At 42.7% G+C, this 24,380-nt stretch overlaps 1 protein-coding gene across 1 annotated transcript; it reads left to right on the forward strand.

Annotated features, from left to right (window-relative positions):
- The first annotated feature begins 2,877 nt into the window (after positions 1-2,877).
- Positions 2,878-24,380, forward strand: LOC118782723. The gene is made up of 9 exons (XM_036536230.1): positions 2,878-2,914; positions 3,485-3,703; positions 4,899-4,976; positions 8,799-8,842; positions 8,889-8,920; positions 9,761-9,794; positions 10,060-10,308; positions 23,757-23,919; positions 24,343-24,380. The coding sequence occupies exons 1-9, from the start codon at positions 2,878-2,880 to the stop codon at positions 24,378-24,380; spliced, it is 894 nt and encodes a 297-aa protein (XP_036392123.1).

Below are 24,380 nucleotides of genomic sequence, written 5' to 3' on the forward strand. Positions count from 1 at the left end.
GGGGCTGCAATGAGCAAAGGCGTGTCAGAGGGGGGAACTCGGCATGCCGGTGCCCTCAACGATGTGGCAGTGTAATGGTGAAAGAGACTCTGAACTGCTCACAGTCGCCAGGGCTGCGCAGGAAGAACATTCCAGTGTTACACTTAGTGAGGCAGTGAACTGTGGTGGCCAGCAGGGGGTGCAGTGTGTATGTGAGTGAGAGAGATAGGGATAGACGGATAAATAGCTGGATACATAGATAGATAGTACTTATTGATCCAAAAAGGAAATTCCCTTCTCAACAGTCAGGCATGCTGGGAGCAGAGATACACAACATAAAAAATTAAAACATAGGACAATAAATAGATGCATGACAATAAATAGAACAATAAATACTGCAACTGCAAACTGCACCATTAAAGTGACAGCTGCAGAATTCTGGTAATTTCCGTAGTGTGCTTCTTGCACATATTGCACTTAATGTATTGCACATGAGGGGTTCCGTACTTGGTTGCGGTGATGTTTTGCACAGGGGGAATCAAATGGTGATATCCCCACTGCAGAAGGGGGAGGAGTTGAGTGGTTTCATCGCTGCTGGTAGGAGCAATTGCCTGTGCCGGTCCGTGGAGCACTTTGGGTGATGAGTCTGTTGCCGAGGGTGCTCCTTTGGAGAGCCAGAGTGCTGTGGAGGGGGTGAACTGGATTGTCTGTGATACTCAGCGGCTTTTGGAGCATCCTCCTTTCTGAGACCTCCATTAGAGAACCCAACCCTGCTCCCAGGATGCTGCCAGCTATCCATAGGAGCTTGTTGATCTGGTTTTTTTTTCATTGGCATATAGCAGGGGCTCTTATCCAGAGCGACTTACATCAGTTACAGGTTTTTACAATATCATCCATTTATACAGCTGGATATTTACTGAGGCAGTTCTGGGTTAAGTACCTTGCCCAAGAGTACAGCAGCAGTGTCCCTGTGGGGAACTGACCCGGCAACCTTTCGAAGTCCTGCTCCTCACCCACTCTTCTACGCTGCCGCCAGCACACCGCAGCATAGAAACACTGGCCATCGCAGTCTCATAGAAAATATGCATCATTTTCCTGCAGATGTTAAAGGAGTGGAGCCATCTGAGGAAATACAGGAGACTCTTCTAACCAGGTGACCAGTCCAACTTGTTGATACACACCAAGGAATTTGTACTCCTCCGCTACCTCCACGTTCACCCCTTGGATGGAGACAGGGGTCAGAGGTGATCTGCGTCAGAAGTGTAGAGGGTGAACAGGAACAGTGACAGTACTGTCCCCTGCTGGGTGCCTGTATTACTGACCACCGTCATGCAGGTCTGAAGTAACACCTGTGATGCTCCTCAATCCACTCTATACCTCCCTCACATTGTTCTGCTTTTTTAGCTCCAGCTTCCTCCTGTAGCTGTCTTTACACTGCCATATCTTCTCCTTCAGTTCCCACTCTACCCTCTTTACCTCATCCCTGTCTCCAGTCCTGATGACTCTCTCCTTCTGTTTAGGAGGTCTTTGATGTCTTTGGAGACCCAGGTCTCTGCCAGGATAACACTGTCTACGCAGAAACTGTTGTAACCAGCAACATGATCAGTTAGTCCATCAATATCCTGCCTGAGAGGGTTGCAGATCAAATTCCAGTCTGTTTCCTCAAAACAGATCTGAAGAGCTTCCATGGCCTCCTGTGACCATCTCCTCATGGTTCACATGGTCACAGGCTGCCTCTGAACCAGGAGCTTGTACCGGGATAGGAGGTGAAACAAGGTGTGGTCAGATCTGCCAAGTGGTGGTAGTACAATGGAACTGTAGGCTTCCTTGACATTAGCATACAGCAAATTCAGTGCCGTTCCTTCTCTGGTGGGACAGTCCACAACCTGGGTGAATGTGGGAAGGGAACCAGCCAAGGAGATGTGGTTGTCCAGATATTGCTATGAACGTGCTTGGGTGTCATGTCTGCAGTCTCGTGATAACTGATAGGATGACGTCACTCGCATGTGACGAGTTTTCCGATGGTGGAACGTAAACATTCAGCACGGGAGAACTCTCTGATATGGACGGAGGTCGACAGCTAGCCGCTCAACACCAGGGCTAAACACACACTCTTTTACCCTGATGTGTCCGGGGTCGCACCATTTGTTGTTAATGAGAACAGCGAGACCCCCCACCTCGCCTCTTGTTGTTCTCTGTGCAGCTCCGGTCTGCTGGAATGGTCTGAAAGCCATCCACACTCGTGTTAGAGTCGGGGACGTCCTCGCGAAGCCACGTCTCTGTGAAGCGCATAACACAGCTCTCATGGTGCTCCCTATGACTGCACCAGGGCAGATAGCTCATCCATCTCATTCGCCAGCGACCTCACATTACCGTTGTAATGGAAAGCAAATCCTTCTTCCTATTCGCCGTTTCTTCCCCGACCTGCATCCCCGGTATCTCCTGCTTAATTTGTCAAGGATCTCAGGTGGCAGAGACAGTCAGTCGGGGTGGTTGAAGCACCAGCAGCTGATCTCCAGTGTAAAACAGAGACCGTTGGCTCCATGTTGTGCTATTTGGCGCGCAGTCATGGAATGGCTGATGAAAACTAAAAAGTAATTTCCAGACGAGAGAAAGTATAAACCACACCATGACGCCATAGTGCAAACACTCACACACTTGAGTAAATAAAAAATAAAAATAAAAAAAGAGACAGAGAGGAAGGGGAGGAGGAAGAGGAAGAGGGCGGGGCCATGTCTCTCCATGGTTGAGCTACAGACTGATGAAAAGACTGAACTGAACAGAGGAAGAGAGAACAAACTGAGACAGAGAGAGAGAAAGAGAAGGAGAGATACTCTGTAAGGGAAAGGACTGGAGGCACTAGGAATAACTGGGAGTAACTGAGAGCCAGAGCTCAGCATGAGGAACCTCCTTATTGTCACCTGCTGTCTGATAGGTGAGTTCTGTCTGAACTCAGCGTTACTACACTATTTCAGTTCAGATTATGGAGTACTAAACTCATTTCACTCAACACTGATACTGAACAGAGTTACACTCAACACTATATTACTGAGCATAGTCACTGTACTGATACATTCAACACTGCTTTTTGGAGCACTTGATGCAATTCAATCAGTGTATTCTTTAACATTTTTGTATTTAACATTGAGTTGGTGTAAAATGATGCACTTGACACATTTAACTCAATGCTGTATTACTGAGCACCATTACACTGAACACTGTATGAACACTGACACGTGTAAAATGTATTACTGAACAATTTTACAGTGTCTTTCAGTACAAGGTGCTTTATCTCTGTCACTCATCTTTGTGTGTTTATGATATTTATATTTTAAGAGTTTTTCTTTAATAATTACAGTATAGGTTCTTGTCTTTTTTCTAACAGTCCTGAGGTGTGTACAATCAGGAAAGACCATCACAGTGACAGAACATGAAGGAGGAAATGTTGAAATAAAGTGTTCGTATTCAACAAGATATGAAAAGTTTTTAAAATATCTCTGCAAAGGGGAATGTGAGTGGCCAAATAGAAACATCCAAATCAAAACTGAAGAAGGCCAGATTAGGGCACGAAAAGGGAGATTTTCTCTGTATGACGACAGAACAGCGAGAGTCTTCGCTGTGACCATCACTGGACTGACCCTGGAGGATGCTGGGACATACTGGTGTGGAATCAGAGGTCTGCTTATGGATGTCTTCTCCAAAGTTGAACTTATTGTTAAAAGAGGTAGGTCTCAGCCATCCTGGATGCCATCAGCACTTCAAAAAAAAAAGCAATAAAACAGCAGTTAAATCTAACTTTGATACCTATGCTGAGGTATTGCTGAGAGTAGGGGAAGGTAAGACTCTAATTCCTGTTCTTCTGCTTGAATAACCCCACGTATTACACCCTACACTCCGTTCTACATACTGCATCATTTACACACAAGCAATTTGCTGCACATGCGTTTCAAGTGGGCTCAATTTAACCACTCACTGTGGTACATCACAATCTGACCTAACAATGGTTTAAGCAGGAAAGCCTGGAGCTACGTAATGCCAGGTCCACATTCTCCTCAGTAAAGTGAAATAGCACAGGACTCATGAATGATTCAGGAAACACTGAGCAGAGTTGCTTTGCTTTCAGTTTACGTGAGGTACTGTAGTTTCAGCAAATGGTTAAGCAAAGGCTTTTTTTTTTCATAAAAATGAAACATTTCAATAACAGGCCTTTTCTTTGTTTTTACTGATTTACAGAGAATGTCGTTTTTGGATATATTTTTTCTGTAACTTTCTGTATGCTGAAAGCATTTTGCGGAGGCATGTCGCCCTGCACTGTAGAGCTTAGACTGATATTGTGCATATAGACCTGAGGAGGATCATGTTGTTTGATTTTGTTCACTCTTATGATGCCAAGGTGGGATTCAGTTAAAGCAAATTTGGACACGTGCACTTTAATGATGTTTATGGAGTGGTTAATTTTTTCTGTACTCATTAGCAGGTGAAATGCTGAACTGAAAAAGGCACTGACACAGATGTAGATGTTGATATAGATGCGGTCATGTTTTCAGATGTCTGCACCATCTAAGCTTAGTTTTACTTCCTGCTTCCTTGGCTGAGTGCATGGAATAAAATAATGTAATTGAACAGAACTGTTAGGAAATGTTTGTTCCACAGAGCAGAGCTCTTGTCTCTGCTGAGTGCATTGTGTAGATATACAGTTAAACAGGAACAGTATCTTATTTTGACTGATATATGGTTGTATACTTGGCATTCTAGACTTGTCATTTAGACAGGTTGGCATTGGCAGAATGTTGAACAGATGTTGTACAGTTTTGCCTCGTTTTTTTCTATCGATCCTCAAGGAACTTTTGTCTGCTGTAACTGATGTAAATGATGTAAGTGAGTGAAGGACAGACTCCTTCTCTCTGTTTCACACACAGCTCCGCTGCCTACTCAGACCCCAGCAGCCACACCCACACCCCCACCTGGAGCCACCGAGGGCGGGGCTTACTCCACAGGTATCTGCACGACCCCCCCCTCCTCTCAGTTCTGCCTCAGCTCAGTGGTGCTTTACTGGCAGGCCAAACCAAAGCAGCCATGTATGCAAAATGTGTAACTACAAATAGCACTACCGATGATCCACGATGATATGAAATAAAGCTAGCATACAGCAACAGTAATGAAGACACTCCTGCTTCTCTTTGCGTGGCTGTTTTCTGTCCTTACACCCTCTCTTTCCATCTGTCTCTCTCTTCCTCTCTATGCTCCCCTCTCTGCCCACTCACCCCCATCTCACTGCAACTGAGTTCATTTTGCTTTCTTTGCTTGGTTTACAACATAAACAAGTTAACAAGAAAGGAGACTGAACACTACAGAAGGCAGATAATGCAGAATAATGGAAACACCAAACAATATAACGAGTGGCAGTGTAGCATAGTGGTAAGGACAAAGGCTGCTGTTGCACCCTTGGGAAACATATTTAACCTGGAGTTGCCTCTGTAAATACCCAGTGGTACAAATGTTTAAAAACGATCCATTTGGAATGAGGCATTACCTCTGTAAGTCCCTCTGGATAAGAACATCTGCTAAATCATAATAATGTAATGTAATATATGAATATTTGTGAACTCATAAAGAGCCAGTCACCCTTCAGACCTGCTTCAGTCGTTCTTGAAATGCTGTTACACAAGTTTTGAATGATTTTTGTGTGCAGCTTTTGTGTGCAGCTTGTGTGCAGCTGCTTGTGTGCAGCTGCTTGTGTGCAGCTGCTCGGCCACGGAAACTCATTTCATGAAGCTCCCGATGCACAGTTCTTGTGCTGATGCTGCAGCCAGAGACCGTTTGGAACTCTGTAGTGAGTGATTCAACAGAGGGTAGGTGGTTTTTACGTGCTTCAGGGGGACCAGCTCCATATTAAAGTACATTACAATTCATTACAATGTAACGATCAGGCATCCAAATACGCTTCAGCGTTTGGTGGCCCCAAGTGGTTTGCCACTTCCTGGCTGAGCTGTTGTTGCTCCTAGATGCTTCCACTTGACAATAACAGCACGTACAGTTGACCGGGGCAGATCTAGCCGGGCAAAAATTTTACAATCTGACTTGTGACATAGATGGCATCCTATGACAGTGCGTTTAAAGTCACTGAGCTCTACAGTACGAGCCCATTCTACTTCCAAGGTTTGTCTATGGAGATTGCATGGCTATGTGCTTGATTTTATGCACCTGTTAACAATCGGTGTGGCTGAAACACCTGAACTCAATAATTAGGAGGGGTGTCCACATACTTTTGGCCATAGAGTGTACACTCCCAGGCAAAAAAAAATGGGCCAAGCCCAAAATCGCAAAACAGTAAGCTTTTAATGGTCTTAATAACAAATTATTGGTCAGGTAATTAGCAAGAATTATACAGATACACTCCTGAGACCCTCTCTGCCACGATTTGCTCGTTAACTTTTGCTGCAGTGAATTGTTTGGGAGAAACAGGGAAATTCACTTGTGTATTGTTCTTGTACACAAAGGTAAAAATAATGATAATGATTAAAATTTTTGATATAAAATTCAAACTAACACATGTCTGGATGTACTAAATTTTCTAAAATTATCTTCTGGGATGTTTTTTTTTCTGAAAAGATAAGTCATTATTTGGTGATCTGCCACACCTAAGGCAGCCCATCAAAGCCCTGATAATGAGCTCATAAGTGGAGGCAGGAGTGATAGAGAGATCTACAATATGCAGTGTTGTGAGTCCCAAGAAAAAATATCATGCAGGGGTTGCTGTCAGAAATCGCATAGCTGGTCTTTGTCAGGCCAACTGTAGTTATTCTGAAATTTACAAGACTCTAAAGGCAGAGAAAATCCCTGTTTCTCTATCAGCTATTAAGAGAATAGGCCAATGCTTTGATGCAACAGGAGATGTTGCCAGAAAGAAAGGATCTGGAAGGCCCAAAGCCACATCATGCAGGGATGACCACCTGCTGAAATTTACACTTCTCAAAGACAGGAAAAAAAAGCCTACAAAAACTGTCAGAGGAATTCAAGACCTCAGACAACAAGACTCTTTCGAGAACAATTACCAGAAGGTTGTCCAATACAGGTTTTGTGTCTAAAAGATGTCTTAAAAACCCATTGCTGTCTGAGAAAAACATTAAAGACAGAATGAAGTTTTTGGCAGAATATGGAAAGTTTGATTCAGAGTGGTTCAGCAGAGTTGTGTGGAATGATGAATCATGGTTTGAGTTATATGGTGATGCTCTAGAGAGGTGTCTTCAAAGACCTGGTGAGAAATACAATATATGCATCTCTACCACAGTGTAATGGTGTGGGGAACCTTTTCAGCTGCTGGTACTGATGAGCTGCTTCATTATGAAAAGTCAATTAATGCTTTGGAGTACAGGAGAATATTGCAGAAAGACTTGCTTGTTTTCTAAAGAGGAACAACCAGACATTAATGCTCCTGCCCACACTGCAAAGACACCAAGAAGTGGCTTGAGAACAAGTCCATCAGGCTCATGTTTTGGCCTGGCCAGAGTCCAGATTTGAACCCTATAGAGAATATTTGGTCTCACATTAAAAACAAACTAGCCAGGAAACGTTTTTCAACTACTCATCATCTGTTTGAAGCCATCAACATGTATATATATATATATATATAAATATATAGTAGCAGTAGTATAAAACAAGTGCAGATGTCTTCTAAATTGCCATTTGAGTTACTTCAAACTATAGTGTTTCCATTATTTGGTCTACCCTGGATATATAAGAAACCATAGACTAAACAGTAAATATCATTAAAAAAAAAACATGATGAGTATGGGCAATGTGTATGTAGCATAGTGGTAAGGAGCAGGACTCATAACCTTGTAAGGTTGCCGGTTCGATTCCCATGCTGGGGCACCGCTGCTGTACCCTTGGGCAAGGTACTTAAACCCAGAATTGCCTCCGTAAATATTCAGCTGTATAAATGGATACTATTGTAAAAACTGCAATTAATGTAAGCCGTGCTGGAGGAGAACGTCTGGTAAATGGCAGTAATGTAAGCAGAAGCATAGTGTTAAATAGTACTGGGAGTAGTATGAAACAATGCTTTGGGTGCAAGTTGCATTTTCACTTACTTCAAAATGAGTCACTTTTCATGCAGTGTTTCCATTATTTTGTCTACCCCATAGCTAACCATATACTAAACACTACGTATCATGAATAAATGTGATCTGTATGGATGACAGTGTAGCATAGCGGTAAGGAGCAGGATTCGTAACCAAATGTTGCCGGTTCGATTCCCTTCTGGGGCACTGCTGCTGTACCCTTGGGTAAGGTATTTAAACCAGAATTGCCTCAGTAAATGCTCAGCTGTATAAGTGGATACCATTGTAAAAACCGGCCAGAGCATCTGCTAAATGGCAATAATGTAATGTAATGTGTGTCTCACTCAGCAGCTTGGCACGTGTTTCACTCCTCCCCCCCAGTACTACACCGTCTCACTTCCTCTCTCTCCTCTCTCTCCTGTGCCATATGTGGTTTTCTCTGGTTATTTATCACAAAGAGCTTGTTCCGCTTTCGGATGCACACAGAAAACAGGAGAGGAACAGGTGAGCACAGAGTGATGTAACAGATTGAGCACAGTTTGCTCTCATGGGGACTGTTCTGCAGCTGTCAGATCTGAATCACTTTCTCTCATACTCCAGATCAGTTCACTCAAATGATATCAACAGAAACATGATATGATGATGGGTAATCTAGACAGACTCAGGAACAGCCCTCATCGCTGACACAGCGATTGCTGTATGAAACATTTGTGTGTCGTCACTGACAGACACTTTACACTCTGGACTTGTTTACAGCAGCCAGTCTTGATGACGGCTTAACCACTCTGATGTACATCACAGTGGGTCTGGGTGTGACTGCCCTGGTGTCTGTGATGGTCTTGCTTATATTCCTCATGTAGGAGAAGAAATCCAAGAAGGTGAGTCTCTCTCTCTCTCTCTCTCTCTCTATCTCTCTCATACACACACACACACACACACGCACAAGCACACACAACACACACTCACACACACACAAAACACACATACACACACGCACACGCACCTGCAAGAACTCTCTCTCTTTCACGCACACTCAGACAAAATTAGAATGACACACAAATTAGTGAAAGTGTCTGTCACACACTATGTGACAGATGATTTCCTCTGTGGCAATGAAGTGGAACTATCATTGTAGTAAAAGAGTTTCCAGCTACTGTACTTCTTGTTTTTTTATTTTTTTTTTTTTTTAGTAGTGATAGTTTATTTCGGTCCTTATTAACAATTTTACAAAATGAATACACATAGAAATAAATAAATAACAATAAGTCATTAAATTAAAAGGAAAAACAACAACAAATATTGACCGAAAAGGTGTAGGCTGAAGCTTTATCTTATTTTACCTACCCTTTTTACATAACATGTTCTGATAGGCAACCCTTTCTCTACGGGGTTTAGGCTATACAAAGACAAAACAATACCAAAGCAAAAACAAAAGTTCCAAATGATTCAGACACAATACTGATCATATCTCAGTTATATATTTGTTTACCACCTTATTTTTAAACATTTTTTTAAATTCACAAAGTGAGCTACACATTCTTAACTCCTTGTCACTATTGCACAATTTTACTCCTTTGACAGATATACATCTATTTTTTACATTTGTTCTTACCTTTCCTTTTTTAAATATACATATTCCCCTAAGTTCATATTGGCTCTCTCTAATTTGAAACAACCTCTGAATACAGTTAGGAAATAACTTGTTTTGTGTTTTTAAGTGGTATCATGGGATCCCTACAGCCTACAGACAAGGTACCGTCTGATGTCTTATGTTGTAATGTGGATCAATTTACCTGAAGTGCAGAAGTTTACGTGGGAAAGTTTAGATGGGAGATACACTTATACTTACTTACACTCATACTGTATTTTTTTTGTATGTGCCAAGAAGTGCAACTCGTTTATCCCGTATCGAGTATTCTAAATGTGGAATGAAAAATTGCACATGTTAAATAATAAAGTATATATTTACTATGATCTCCATTGCATCTACCTCATTTTCTCATGTCAAATTCATCAGGCTCAGGCTGAGTATGAGGAAATCAAGGATTCAAACCAGCAACCACATGCAGACACTGCAATCAACACCATCTACTGCACAGCCAGCTCTCCCAAAGACTCTTCTGACTCCCTAAACTACGCCACCATCAACTTCCCCAAAAGCCCAGACTCTGAGGATCAGTCAGCCATCACCCTCACTAAAGACTCCACTGAATACTCCACTGTGAGCTTCCACACAGACCCTCCTAACTCTGATATCTACTCAACTGTCAGCTTACCCAAAGACCAACCAACAACTGACTCACCCTGTGCTACTGTCAATTAACAAAAGGCCTGGAGAATCATCAGCTTACTCCACTCATACATGGCCTAAACTTCACAAATTATAATTTTATCATCTTTCTGGCTGAGACATTTTAAAAATATTGTATTTTAATCTTAATGGGGTTTATAGAACAAAAGATGTTTCCCAGAGTGCTGTGTGTACAGTAAATATGAATGGACTCATCCTACTCGTACTGTGCTGGTTCAGAGGCAGTAATGATCTACAATATTTTATTCAGGTTTGACTTAATGGGCCACTTGTCTTGTTCAGGTCATTTTAAATACGATATGTGCAGCTGGATGCAGAATGAGAGTGTGGAAAGTGAGTGAGGACAGGATTAGTTGAAATACAAAACTGCATTACCCACAATGCACCTATAAGGGTTCTATTATCCGTTATCCAAGTTCAGCTGACATACCTGTAAAAGAAATGCAATGACATCATCATTTCGTATCATGCATATGGATATTTGGGCTGCATGAGGCCTACCCACTGTTTTTAAAGGCAAATGAAGGATGTGTTTCAGGACTCAGCAACATAGAGAGTTCTAATTTTATGATTGTACATTAGGCATCCATTTATTTTTTATTGTTTATTATTGCGTCTATTTATTAGGGCGGCAGTGTAGCATAGTGGTAAGTGGTAAGTGGTTTGAATCCTTGCTGGGGTACTGCTGCTGAACGGTTGGGCAAGGTACTTAACCCAGAGTTGCCTCAGTAAATATCCAGCTGTAGAAATGGATAACACATAAAAATTATCCATTTGAACAGAGGACATTACCTATGTAAGTTGCACGGAATAAGCACATCTGTCAAGTGCGTTACCCAAGAGTACAACGGCAGTGCCCCAGCGGGGAAATCGAACCAGCAACCTTTCAGTTATGAGTCCTACTCCTTACCACTATGCAACACTGTCGCCTGCAATAATACCATGTTTACTTTTGTTCCTGATGGTATTGTGCTGGCATTTCCCAGCCCTCCTTAGGCCAGACAGGCCTTCAGATATGATTTAGGGACCACTTCTGTCCAGAATGTTCTAGACCTTCATGCTGTGTCGGGGGAGGGAGGAAGGGCTGGCTAGGAACAGAATCGCAGCTGGATATGGAGCAGTATGGGGCCACCATACAATTCTTAATCACATTTTAACACTGTCATGTTTACGTTACGAGGGACCGTGTTAAACATCCGTTTTATTCTCTGTTGTATGTGCGTGTTTTACTTGGCTTGACTGTCTTTTTTTTTTTTACTTGCGTCGTATTTTGCCACACAAACAATAAATTGGTGAACTTCCAAAATTCTGGTTTAAAACAAATCCTTGTATCATGCCAATCTTAAGTGTTGATTACAGTTTAATATTTCAACTAGTTCAGACATTCAGGAGAATGTCTGGGCTTTAGAAAGAGTTGGAGAAACTGTGTAAATGTGGCTTTTTTTTTAGTAATAGTAGAATTGGGTAGATGTAACTGTCGTTACGCTGCCTTACATACTGACACGTGATTTGGTTCACTGTGTGTTGTTTCGGGACCTCTTAATTTGCTCATGAGTGTATCTGGCCAAACTTTAAGTCATATGAACACAGGTGCATCTCAGTTAACTGAGCCTCTGAGAGGGAAACTGCTCTATTATAGTCATGTTTCAGTGTTTAAGTATGCTGAAAACAATGCAAATACACTTGTTTTTCAAAAATAAAGGATGATCAAATGACAACCAGTGAAGGGGTTTGCACGTTTGCATCATTAACCTGTTCTGTCTTTCTTTTCTCATGACCATCAGGCATTTGTGGTGATTTCCACCAAGTACAAAGTACTAAGTATTAAGCACCAGGTGCTAAGATTGTACTCTGACCAAATTGTATGTGTCTGTTACTAGCAATTTGACTATTAACGTTAGGCTCAACCTCAAGGTGACAACTGAAACTCCAGTGCCTTAAAATGGTAACTCAAACTGGATATACATCTGCATTCTTACATATTTGTTGTTAAGCAGATGCTCTTACTAGTAATGCAAGCAGTAACTAGTAATGCAATATTTTTCAAATGTCTGTTTTATTTTAAGGGGAATTAGATGGTATTTATTTAGTGGCTGTTATGTTGCTAATTTTACAAATTTTCTCAAGTCATCCCAAAAGCACCTTTGTATAAATTCCATTTTATTTATGTCTCTTATAAAATATCTGATAAAGGTACCCAGTGGAAAGAATTTTACTTCATTAACTGAGCTACACATGTCTTCATTTTGCATATATGGTGCATAAATTAAAAATATTTCCATGGAGTTTATCCAAATACATACATAGATATGGGTTAAATATATATTTGGATATGCAAAAAGTGTGTAGATGTTTTTTTTTTAGAGAACAGCACTAGGTGGCCAACACCATTCTCTCTCTCTCTCTCTCTCTCTCTCTCTCTCTCTCTGTCATTCAGAGACAGAAGAGTAAGGTGGAGCCCTCCACATACAGCGTCAGAGAGTGGTCATATAGTCATAACCAAAACAATAACATACTGTACATGAACAAGTCCCTGTCGCCCTGCAGTGCTCTCCTACTGAAGAAGAGTGAGAGGTCCCTGTGTGACTGACACGCAGGAACTGTCCAACAGTCAGTCATGAAAATCAACCTTTTCTCATCCCTTTTCTGTGAGTAGCCCATGATTTTGGCTTGTTCGGCATGTGTGCTTGTGTATGTTCATGATACGAGTGATTGTGTACAGTTGATGAATTTGAATAGCTGTAACTGCTATATATGTGTGTTAACAGAAATTTTTAATGGTTAATGGATAAAACCCCTGGTGAGGCAAGCAATAAAAAGATTTGAACATCAATGAACATCATATAAAATGTACTTTTACCAGTTTATTCTGGAGCGGTGTGAATGAAACATAACTCTGCATGTTGCATCTGAATAAACCACATCTCCCTGATATTCCAGTCCATTGATCTTTAAGATTGCATCAATGCTATTGTACTATTGAAGAATTTGAAATCAAATGACAAGTACATTTCTGAAAAGGGGTATATCCCAACCACCACAGAAAAATGCAGACAGCCAACCAATGAATGTGCCTGTGACCAGACTGTTACTCAACCTAAGACTCCCAAAATCAGAGATTGTGCTAAATTGCACAAATGACCCAGTGATTATAAAATTGTTTTTCTTTCCCTTTATAATCTCTTCGGGGGTTGCTATTTTGCCACACAAACAATAAATTGGTGAACTTCCAAAATTCTGGTTTAAAACAAATCCTTGTATCATGCCAATCTTAAGTGTTGATTACAGTTTAATATTTGAACTAGTACAGCTCCCATTCTTAATTCTGAGAATGTCTGGGCTTTAGAAAGAGTTGGAGAAACTGTGTAAATGTGGCTTTTTTTTAGTAATAGTAGAATTGGGTAGATGTAGATCTCACAGTCCATCTACAGTATGTGCATGCGTGCATGTGTGTGAATTTGCCCTGGAGGTTTCTGGCTCTGCTCCAGGTCATAATACACATGCTGTTTTCCCTAAACCACGAGATCAATGAATAAAATGTTTACAAACACGAGCCCTCTCAGATAGCTACGCTGAAAAATGATTTGCTTACAGACGCATGTCTGATGTAGATGCACAGTGCGAATGCAAATAGGCAGGAGGGTCTGAGAAACCGCTGCAGCGACGCTCATATGTTACTGACGGGATCTGTTCCCTAAACAGACCTGCCAGGACACATTTACACCGTCTACAATCCCACAATGCCTTGCAGAATGAGCGTAGCGCCCAGACCACCCCAAAGGTCAGGCCTATAAAACAGAGTGAACTTCAATATTTTATTGGTAATTCAGGTGCAGTTTTATATATGTAACCAATTAACCAATAACAATTCACATGCTTAAGAATAAAAGCGGTTATACAAAGAATCATGGGTAAACATTCTGCCCTCTAGTTATTGTGACAGAATTTCACTGTGTAATAAGTACTGTTCAGTAAACATAATCATTTGTTTCATTGATATGACAGCAAACAGCATAAACAAAGTGAAATTTTTTGCATCTGTTTGCAGCTCATATGCACAGTTAGGTTTTGCTGTTGATTTTGTGATATTATTTGCCTCGATACTCACAATTTTTATAAAATGGCCAATCTTGTACATAATTGGTCATATTAGCTTGCTGCCTGTGACTTCCAGCTGTATTAGGAAGCAGGAGATCTCAGCAATGAAACGTATACGTCAGTCGAGACAATTAAAGGCAAATAAAGGTCTCCAGGTATAGGCTGAATCTGATGCTATTTTGGCCAACAAAACAGAACAGAGCAATCGTGGTCAGCATTATTTGCAATTCAGCTAAATATTTTAAATCTGTAGATTTTTTGGCAACTGTTCTAATGGATCACAACTAACAGAGCACTATCCTATAAAGTAATCCAATAGTATCCAGGTGACATGCAAACTGGTCAAATGGAAATCCCTCCAAAGAGAGGATGACCTCACTATCAAATTCATAATGGCTCTGTCTGTAGGTGGTACCACACACAATGCAATAGCAATACCCTGAAACAAACTGGTGTGGCACAGGCTGAAAAATTATCATAATAATGATCATGAATAATTAGACTGTCCAAACAGGGCAGAATTATGGTGGGAAGTGTTACGGAGGGCACTGCAGGTTTTGCTATGACGTAAAGTGAAGTAAAATTTAAAATGCAGAGGAAGAAGAAGATGAGCAAAGTTCAGCATGACATGAATTTAGGCTTTCACTGAGTATCGGTATTAAGCTGTATCTGACCTCTGTGTGTTCAGATGGGGTTTGGACATTGTAGCGAAGGGCGAGAGAAGTCACCCCACCCGGCCTTGAACCCGGGTACCAACCATGCGACTTTGACCGCGACGCCGAAGAGCCAGGCTCGTTGGTATGGCAGTCAGAGCGCATACTCAACCGTAGTGACGGCACTCCGTCACAGTCATGGAGAAGTACATGGTTGTAAGGAGGCAGACCACAGAGTGACTGTAGTTATTTCTGCAGAACACTCCAATGGCCTTGCCCTGGTAATGTAACTTGTTGGCTAGCATAGCCACTGCCCCAAAGTTATGTTCTGACTGGCTGCAGAGAAAAGCGAGAGGTAAAAGCACAAAACCTTGCTCCGGTCAAACTATTCTCTCTCCTGTAGGGGGCGCCCTGGTCCTGTGGAAGGGGGCATTACTGACTGGTGAGGCTGCTGTTACATACCCGTAGTATCTCTAGTATGTTTTTAGTAACCTGGTAGTATCTTTAGTATCTTTATTAGACATGACGGTGTTTTGTGAACTGTGCTCCTCTGAATACTTTTTGTGCTCTCAACATTAAAACTGTGATCTCAAGAAATGTGCAATGCAAGTGCACAAGTGAAAAAAGAGGGTCAAAAATGGTAATGAAAAAACAATGAAGATGTTTATGTAGTCATTTAACAGGGAGACACATCTAGGTATTCTCTATGCCCCCCTGTTTGTCTTTTCTTACTGTTCCCCTTTCTCTTTCTCTTCCAACGGTTCTTCTCTTTCTAACCTTCTTCTTTCACCCTCTCTGTGCTCCTCCATCCCCCTCTCTCCTTCTCTCTTCCTTTCCCCCTCTCTCCTCTCTTCCTTTTCCTCTCTCCCCTTCTTCATCTCCTGCCCTCTCCCTTCCCCCTCTCTTCTCCCCTCTCCATTTCCCCCTCTCTTCTTCTCCCTCCTTCACTCCAGGGTATGGATGCGGACGCAACCTCACTGAGCCCTTCGGAAATTTCAGCTCTCCGGACGCAAACAGCACGTCTGCCCAAAACGTGTCCTGTCTGTGGACCATCGTCGTGCCGGCTGACAAAGTGATGATCCTTACTTTCACCTCCTTCCAACATGAGGCATTCTACGATTTCTGGTGCAGAAACCGTGGTGTCAAGGTGAATGTACCAGCGAATATGAATATATCAAGTTACATTTATCTGTACATACAAATACATCAAGGGGACCTCAAATGAAGGCACTGTTACATCAAGAAAATCTCACCATTAGATTTGATCTAATCAAGATAATCTTACACGTATTTACAAATAAATCATAGTAAATTTATCTGCAAATTCACCTGTAGACACATTTGTGTCAAGTTAAACTCAACTGTAGGTACAACATCAAGGTAAATTAGCAGATACAAGGTAAATTCACTAGCAGATACCTCAAGCTAAAAGTACTCATAGATTTAACTACATCAAGGTACATTGTCTTGTTGTGACATGACAGCGCAAAGGTGAATCCATCCTTAGGTATAACTATAGCACCAGTCAAAAGTCTGGACACATCTGATTAAGAAAATGGGAAACATACATTCAAAGACATTTTGATATAAAGACTGAAATGCTTAAGTGCTTGAAATGTGTTGCTTAAACAAATATAAATATAAAGTTGATGCCTATGTATGAATTTCTTTCCAAAAGAATTTTAATCTTAAGAAATATTTTTGGTTACTTTGAAGAATCTAAAATATAAGATATCTTTGATTTGTTTAACACTTTTTGTCACTAATAATAATAATAATAATTCCATTTGTGTTGTTTCATAGTTTGATGTTGTTGGCTCTTGGTGAATTGATGTTCTCGCAGGCTAACTAATAAACTGTTACACAAAGAACTTCAGTCTGGAGCGTGGTCGAAGATGAGGTAGAAACAGGTTTTATTGATGGTCTTCAATACAGCAAGACTTCATACATGAAGGTCGGCTTCAGGTACTACACGCACTAAGTCTCACTTAGAGTCTTAAGCCTTGCACACTCGTCCTCACGCTCAGTCTGTCTCTAGTGCGGCTAGGTAATTCTCGCACCCACACCTAGATATATGTACACGACTCTGGTCCGTGCCACGTTGTTGTTGCGTTGCTTCTGTACTAAACAAAGAACAAAGAACATCTTATACCATCCCTGAGCTGTCCAGAGTGGTTAATTATAACTGTCCTTGCATCGCCTAGAGTCTGGCGCCTAATTGGAAAAACATTGCTTCTGAAGGTATCTCTAGATTGATAAGGAGTACACTCTGACCCAACTCCTCTTTGTCACAGACACTGACAAGGGAGGCAGAGTGGGAGAAAGTTCAGCCGGGTAGAGAACCCCTATATCACCTAAGAACAAAACCTTTATTATAAAAGAAGCTTCTAGGAACTGAGGTACCTTGGTTGTGCTGATCATCCCAAATGGTTAAACATCTCATGACTAACCTAATACTGAACTACAGCTACATGAGTGATTTCTACAGCTATATGAGTGCTCGAAATCATAGGCCTCACCGTTGGGACGGCCTTGTGCCACGTACACACTTTCAGTGTGCCTTGTGTGCATGATTAGTTCAACATAGCAGCATCTCTTGGAAAGTAGGCCACAGGTCACAACTCCGTGAGCGGCCTAAAAACTACACAGTCACATTATACACTGTGCATACTAATTCTACCAAACTAATCAGTCTACCAATATAATGAGCACTAAATAATCACCACTATTCTTCAGTCCCCCGTCTGATCATTCCCAAACTCATCAATGATCACAAAAAAGGAAAGTGATTATATGTGATAGATAAAGTGATTATATATATAAGCGAAGCGAATCTTATACTCTCAAGAGCATAGGCATCTTGCGTTTCTAGCATTAATAAAAGGAAAGGAAAGCTAATAGAAAAACGAAGTCTCAGTCAAGTTCAACGTCGTTGTCATCTGGGCCACACGTGCAGGTGTCATAGCTCTGCTGACCAAGCAGGTTACACCCTTAAAAAACAAACATATGCCCAAAATCAAAACAATAAAAGGTGTCACAATCTGAATGATCTGGGGTAACAATTCTCCCGCCCAAGATCCTAACCATGTCTCCCAGCTCCACTTCTGAGATGCTTTTAAGTGGGCCACTTGCTCGTAAATGTCTTGTACATATGTGGTGACATTAACAAACGCATCTGGTACATACGTGCAACATTCTTGTTTCAAAACTGCACATGTTCCGCCTTTATCTGCCAGAATAATGTCTAAGGCTATGCGGTTTTGCAACGTCATTTGACGCACTGAATGTAGCTCCTGATTTATCAGTGTCAATGCTCCTGCTGTATCATTAGCAATTTTGTCTAAGGCAAAAGCCATCTGCCTAATCTCATCTAATGCGACAGTAATACCATAAGTTGGAACTAATGAAGCAAAGAAACGTTGAGTTGGGGTAGCAACAGTTTCTGTGCTGTGGAACACGTCCCTCTTACCTCTATGCTTGATGTTAACCATACGCATAGCTGGTACTACATATGCCGTATAGCACGATCCTGACCATTCAGCAGGCAAATATGAATAAGCATGCTTCCCACAAACATACATTGTCCCATTTGGAGCGGCTTTGTCTTCAGCTCCTAAATTTGGCATTAAAACGAACAAGGATATTACAGCAAAATGTCCATGCCAATGCATCGCTTCCCATGGTCTTAAAGTAGAAAGACTATAGTTACATGAACTTCGTCCCAAAAACATACCCGTACCATTGTTTTCCCAACATAACATACCCTCAGGCGCATAACTCAATTTCACTCGCTCTGGGGGGCTTGATGGAATTGGTCGTGTATAGAAGGTCACGTTTCCCTCAAAGAAGGGGCTTTGTGTGTCATTATATGCTGTAGCATAGTCGGCTAATGTGAATGGAACTGATACGTATGGATATGTGTTAGAAGATGTTGGCAATAACCCACACACCCAACATGAATCTTGTCCCTTTGCCCTAGCATAGCTGTGTGCCATGGCTAGAAATGTGTTATCCCTGTGCGTATCATGATGACTGTCATAATGTGCTTGAACTTTCAAAAACAACACAAACACCACAACAAACCACATATTCATCATAGATGTTATCACACAGAATGTCAATATATCAGTTCATAGATGATCTTGAACGATGTTCCCGAAGATTCTGTCGTCGTCCCTCAGGCACTCTCGATGACAAACGAGGCGATGTCGCAGCTCAGGAGGAGGGTCACTCGATCCACAGGTTGATCCAGGCCAGCTCCTGTAACCTCTGACTGCCCAGGACTCAGAACCCTGAAAGATACACAAACACACAAACACACAGGAAAACGACCAACACATCATAGCCGTAATGACATTTTAAGCGTCCTAACTAACTGTCAATTCCAGTAATTCCACTACTTTCCCCCGTCTGGCCCTCCAGCAGGGTCGTAACACAATGAGAAGTATTAACATGAAACAGCATGAAACATGTCATTTCATGTTTTCTTCGTCTTTAGGTAACCCCTGGAACATACTGCCTCCAGTTCTACCCTCCGACTCTTCCCATAGCGCTGCTGTTGTACTCTCCCTATTCTTTTGGGGGCTCAGCTAATTTACAATGACTTGCATGAATCCATTTCTGCTTCCCCTGCACCTTGACTGCAGCGTCTGTCACCAATAACACCTGATAGGGTCCCTCCCATTTCGCTTCCAATGGTAACCTTTGGGGCTTGTGAACCATGACCCATTGACCAGGTACTAAAGAATGTCCCCCGTCAGGTGGCTGTTTCCACGCCTCCACCACCTGCTGGGCAGCTGTTCGAACTGCTTCAGTCAATTCAGTGCAATAAGAAATCAATTCCAATTCGTCAATTCATTGGCGCACATACGTAAGGTCCGTCGTTCCGTTGTTCAATTGCCGCTGCGAGGGGTTGCATGGAGGGGACTACTCGTGTCCCAGAAACAACTCCAAGAGTTCCCTCTGCTTCTCTTCACTCAGGTTCTTGAATTCCCGAACCAAGTTGTCTTCAGCATCCTTACGTTGTGGACCGTTGCCTTTTCGGTTTCCCGTGCGGCATTCTCTAGCCCAATGTCCGTACTTCCCACACTTCCTGCAGGCTCCTGCCTTGCCCTTCTGATTCTTCTGCTTCTGTGCAGCCACATTGCGGATCTTGCATTCAAGATCTGTTTCCACTCTTCTTGCTGCTGTCACCAGGTCTTCAAATGTTGTGCGGTTATCTTCCCATCCAGGCGTGCTCAACTTGACCGCCTTCCGCACTTCAGGTAACAGGCCTTGCATGAATGTTGCCTTCAGTGGGCCATTCGCATTCCCTCCGATGTTCCGTTCATTGAGGCCTTCTATTCCAGAATGTCTCAGGAACAGCTTGGAAAACCGGTCTGAGTAGTCATCAATTGCTTCTCCGGCTTTCTGGATGCAGGCAGCAATTTTTCCCCAATCTGTTGTTGCTCTTGTAGCTCGTTGGATCCACAGACGAATTGCTTCCCAGGCATTACCCAAATTCTGTCTATCATCTCCCAATGCTGTTTCAACTTCATGAGTCACTCTAGCGATTTCAGCAGTGTTAAGCACTGTACACAGTAACTGAAGGCCATCACTGGGATGCAGGCGATAGATGTGACGCAAACGCTCAATTGTTGTCCAAGTCTCCATCCCTGCCTTGCGTGGATGCTGCAGGCCTTTGGACCACTTATCAATTTCTTCTGGCTTGCATGCTTTGTGAGCGTAGATCATCTGATCCCCGTGCCTTTTCACCACTAGGGGCCTTAAGCGCCTTTCACTGTTGGGCTCAGAATCATCTGCAACAACCGTGCTTTCCTCGTCATCATCACTAGAGGCGCCCATTGCCATTGCTCTGAATGCATATCGTCTTTCAAACTGAACTGCTTCCTCCATTTCCGCATACGGGTAGACACTGTAGGGAGGAGCAGTGGGGCAGGCGTGAGCTCCCCTTTCAACTGTAGCTCCGCCCCTGCAGTAGGGCTCCTGCTCCTTCCCATTTTCTCTCAGTCTGCCTCTGAGCTCCGACAGCTCCTCTTCTAGCCTCTTGCATTTCACATTCTTTTCTCTTATCTCCTCAGCCAACGCCCTGACATTTTCTTTCTCGTGACTCAATTGCCTCTCAGACTCCGAAATTACTTGCTTTTCGTATCTTTTCCGCAATTGACCCAACACCACCAAAGTTAATGGCACTCTTTCTTTTTCAGGCACACGTTGCGACTTTCCCCAAGCTTTCTTAACATCATCAATTGGCCACACACCACCAGATTCAAGCTCAATCCCATACTTTTGCTCAATCTCTTTTTCAACTTGTTCCAATTTAAAAGTGGACCGCAAATACGCCGTACTCATTGCCACCATTGTCTCAAAATCAACATCGGGCGCAGCTCTCCCACCCTTCTCAGTAGTAGGAATCTGCTCCGTTTTGTCAGCACCAGGTTCAGAGTTTCCCTGAGCACCCGCCATTATCATTAATCTCAGGCTGTTGTCACACCAGTGCTAGTTCTCTCACTAGGAAAACTCAGATGTCTTTTACACACTACTCTCCTCCTCCCGGAGAGTTTCACTCCGTCGGTTGTTTGAATAGAGCTCTTTATCCAAACACCGTAAACCACAAGATATATACACACACACTCACTCGCTCACTGTCGACAGTACAAAAACACATAAAACAAATAAAACACATCAACGTCTAGACAGCTCTTCCGTTCCCTGACGGGCTTCTACAGATCTATTTCAAACTGTAGGAATATCGCGATCTTCCGTGACAAGGCACGTGCATCCACGAATTCAAGCGTACACATACAAATGCCAATTTTCCACCAGTGTACCCTTACTCGTAGGATATCCGCTATAGCGCTCTCCCAAAGGAGCTATGCATTTAACCGGTCACTACAGACTCTTTTTCTCTGCAGTCAAGGTGCACCACACACTTTGCAGTTTGCAAATTTTCTTTCACCCTCGTGTACACATCAAACATACAATGATTACAGCTCCCTCATTGTAGGCACGTATCTTCACAGTTCTTTGTCTAACTGTTAGCCTTTACTTATAGTGTTACATGTACTCTGTAAATGTCTCGGTTCTTTCTGGAACCCAGCAAGGTAAGGAAAGGGGCTCACCAATTGTTAGAGAAGATCAACAGATGTTGAAAGCGCGCAAGTGTCTTCTCTTCACTTTCTGGCAGGATCTCTCCTTTTCCTCGTGGATCCGGGTCACGGCACCAAGTTGTTGGCTCTTGGTGAATTGATGTTCTCGCAGGCTAACTAATAAACTGTTACACAAAGAACTTCAGTCTGGAGCGTGGTCGAAGATGAGGTAGAAACAGGTTTTATTGATGGTCTTCAATACAGCAAGACTTCATACATGAAGGTCGGCTTCAGGTACTACACGCACTAAGTCTCACTTAGAGTCTTAAGCCTTGCACACTCGTCCTCACGCTCAGTCTGTCTCTAGTGCGGCTAGGTAATTCTCGCACCCACACCTAGATATATGTACACGACTCTGGTCCGTGCCACGTTGTTGTTGCGTTGCTTCTGTACTAAACAAAGAACAAAGAACATCTTATACCATCCCTGAGCTGTCCAGAGTGGTTAATTATAACTGTCCTTGCATCGCCTAGAGTCTGGCGCCTAATTGGAAAAACATTGCTTCTGAAGGTATCTCTAGATTGATAAGGAGTACACTCTGACCCAACTCCTCTTTGTCACAGACACTGACAAGGGAGGCAGAGTGGGAGAAAGTTCAGCCGGGTAGAGAACCCCTATATCACCTAAGAACAAAACCTTTATTATAAAAGAAGCTTCTAGGAACTGAGGTACCTTGGTTGTGCTGATCATCCCAAATGGTTAAACATCTCATGACTAACCTAATACTGAACTACAGCTACATGAGTGATTTCTACAGCTATATGAGTGCTCGAAATCATAGGCCTCACCGTTGGGACGGCCTTGTGCCACGTACACACTTTCAGTGTGCCTTGTGTGCATGATTAGTTCAACATAGCAGCATCTCTTGGAAAGTAGGCCACAGGTCACAACTCCGTGAGCGGCCTAAAAACTACACAGTCACATTATACACTGTGCATACTAATTCTACCAAACTAATCAGTCTACCAATATAATGAGCACTAAATAATCACCACTATTCTTCAATGTCTTTACTATTATTCTAAAATGTGAAAAAATAGTAAAAACAGAGAAAGAGCAGGGTGTCCAAACTTTTGACTGGTACTGTATGCGTGCGTACACTACATGGGCATAGATGCAGTATCTTCAAATGATTTATCTTTAAGTACATGTCACAACAGGATGTGAGAATAAAAAATGGCTTCTGCCCTCTCCCTCTCTCTCTCTGTCTCTCCCTCTCTCTCTCCTCTCTCTCCCTCTCTCTCTCTCTCTCTCTCTCTCTCTCTCTCTCTCTCTCTGTGTCTCTCTCTCTCTGTCTAGCTGTCTGTCTCTCTCTCTCGCTCTCTCTCTGTCGCTCTCTCTCTCTCTCTCTCTCTCTCTCTCTCTCTCTCTCTGTCTGTCTCTCTCTCCCTCTCTCTCTCTCCCTCTCTCTCTCTCTCTCTCTCTCTCTCTCTCTCTCTCTCTGGTGCAGAGAGGATGCAGTGTTTATCCGGTAATCCCTCACACCCCGTGTTTCTCCCTCCAGATCTTCAATGGAAACAGTGACAGATCTCCATTGATGGGTATACATTGTGGAAGCATTCTGCCCAGCCCCTTTGTCTCTGACTCCAACGCCTTGACTGTGGTCTCATACTGGGACAACATCGCATACCGTCCTCGTTTCATCGCCACCTATAGGATGATCGACAGTAAGACGCCCCTCTCTCCCTCCCTCTTGCCCCTCCTTTTCCCAGCCTCTCTCTGCGTATCAGCTCTCAGACACACGCCTGCACTCAGCTGCTTTGGTGGTATTTTCTTACCTGGACATGCGGCGCCTCTCAGCCTCAACGTTTTTCCACACATTAGGCATGTGCCATGTTACAAAAAAAAAAAAGTTGCTGCGGTGTTGCATAGTGGTAAGACGCAGGGCTCCTAACCAAAAGGTTGCAGGTTTGATTCCCTGCTCGGGCTCTGCTGCTGTGCCTTTGGGCAAGATGCTTCACCCACAATTACCTCAGTAAATATCCAGCTATATAAATAGGCAATGCACTGTAAGGTAATAAAAACACACATTTATGGCGACAAAAATAAGAAACTCTCACCTGTTATCTGCTTCATAATAAATGTGCCAGTTCCTCCTCAGAGGACCAAGAGATTCCTGCCAATCTGA

Source organism: Megalops cyprinoides, chromosome 1 (assembly GCF_013368585.1).
Source record: "Megalops cyprinoides isolate fMegCyp1 chromosome 1, fMegCyp1.pri, whole genome shotgun sequence".
NCBI lineage: Eukaryota > Metazoa > Chordata > Actinopteri > Elopiformes > Megalopidae > Megalops > Megalops cyprinoides.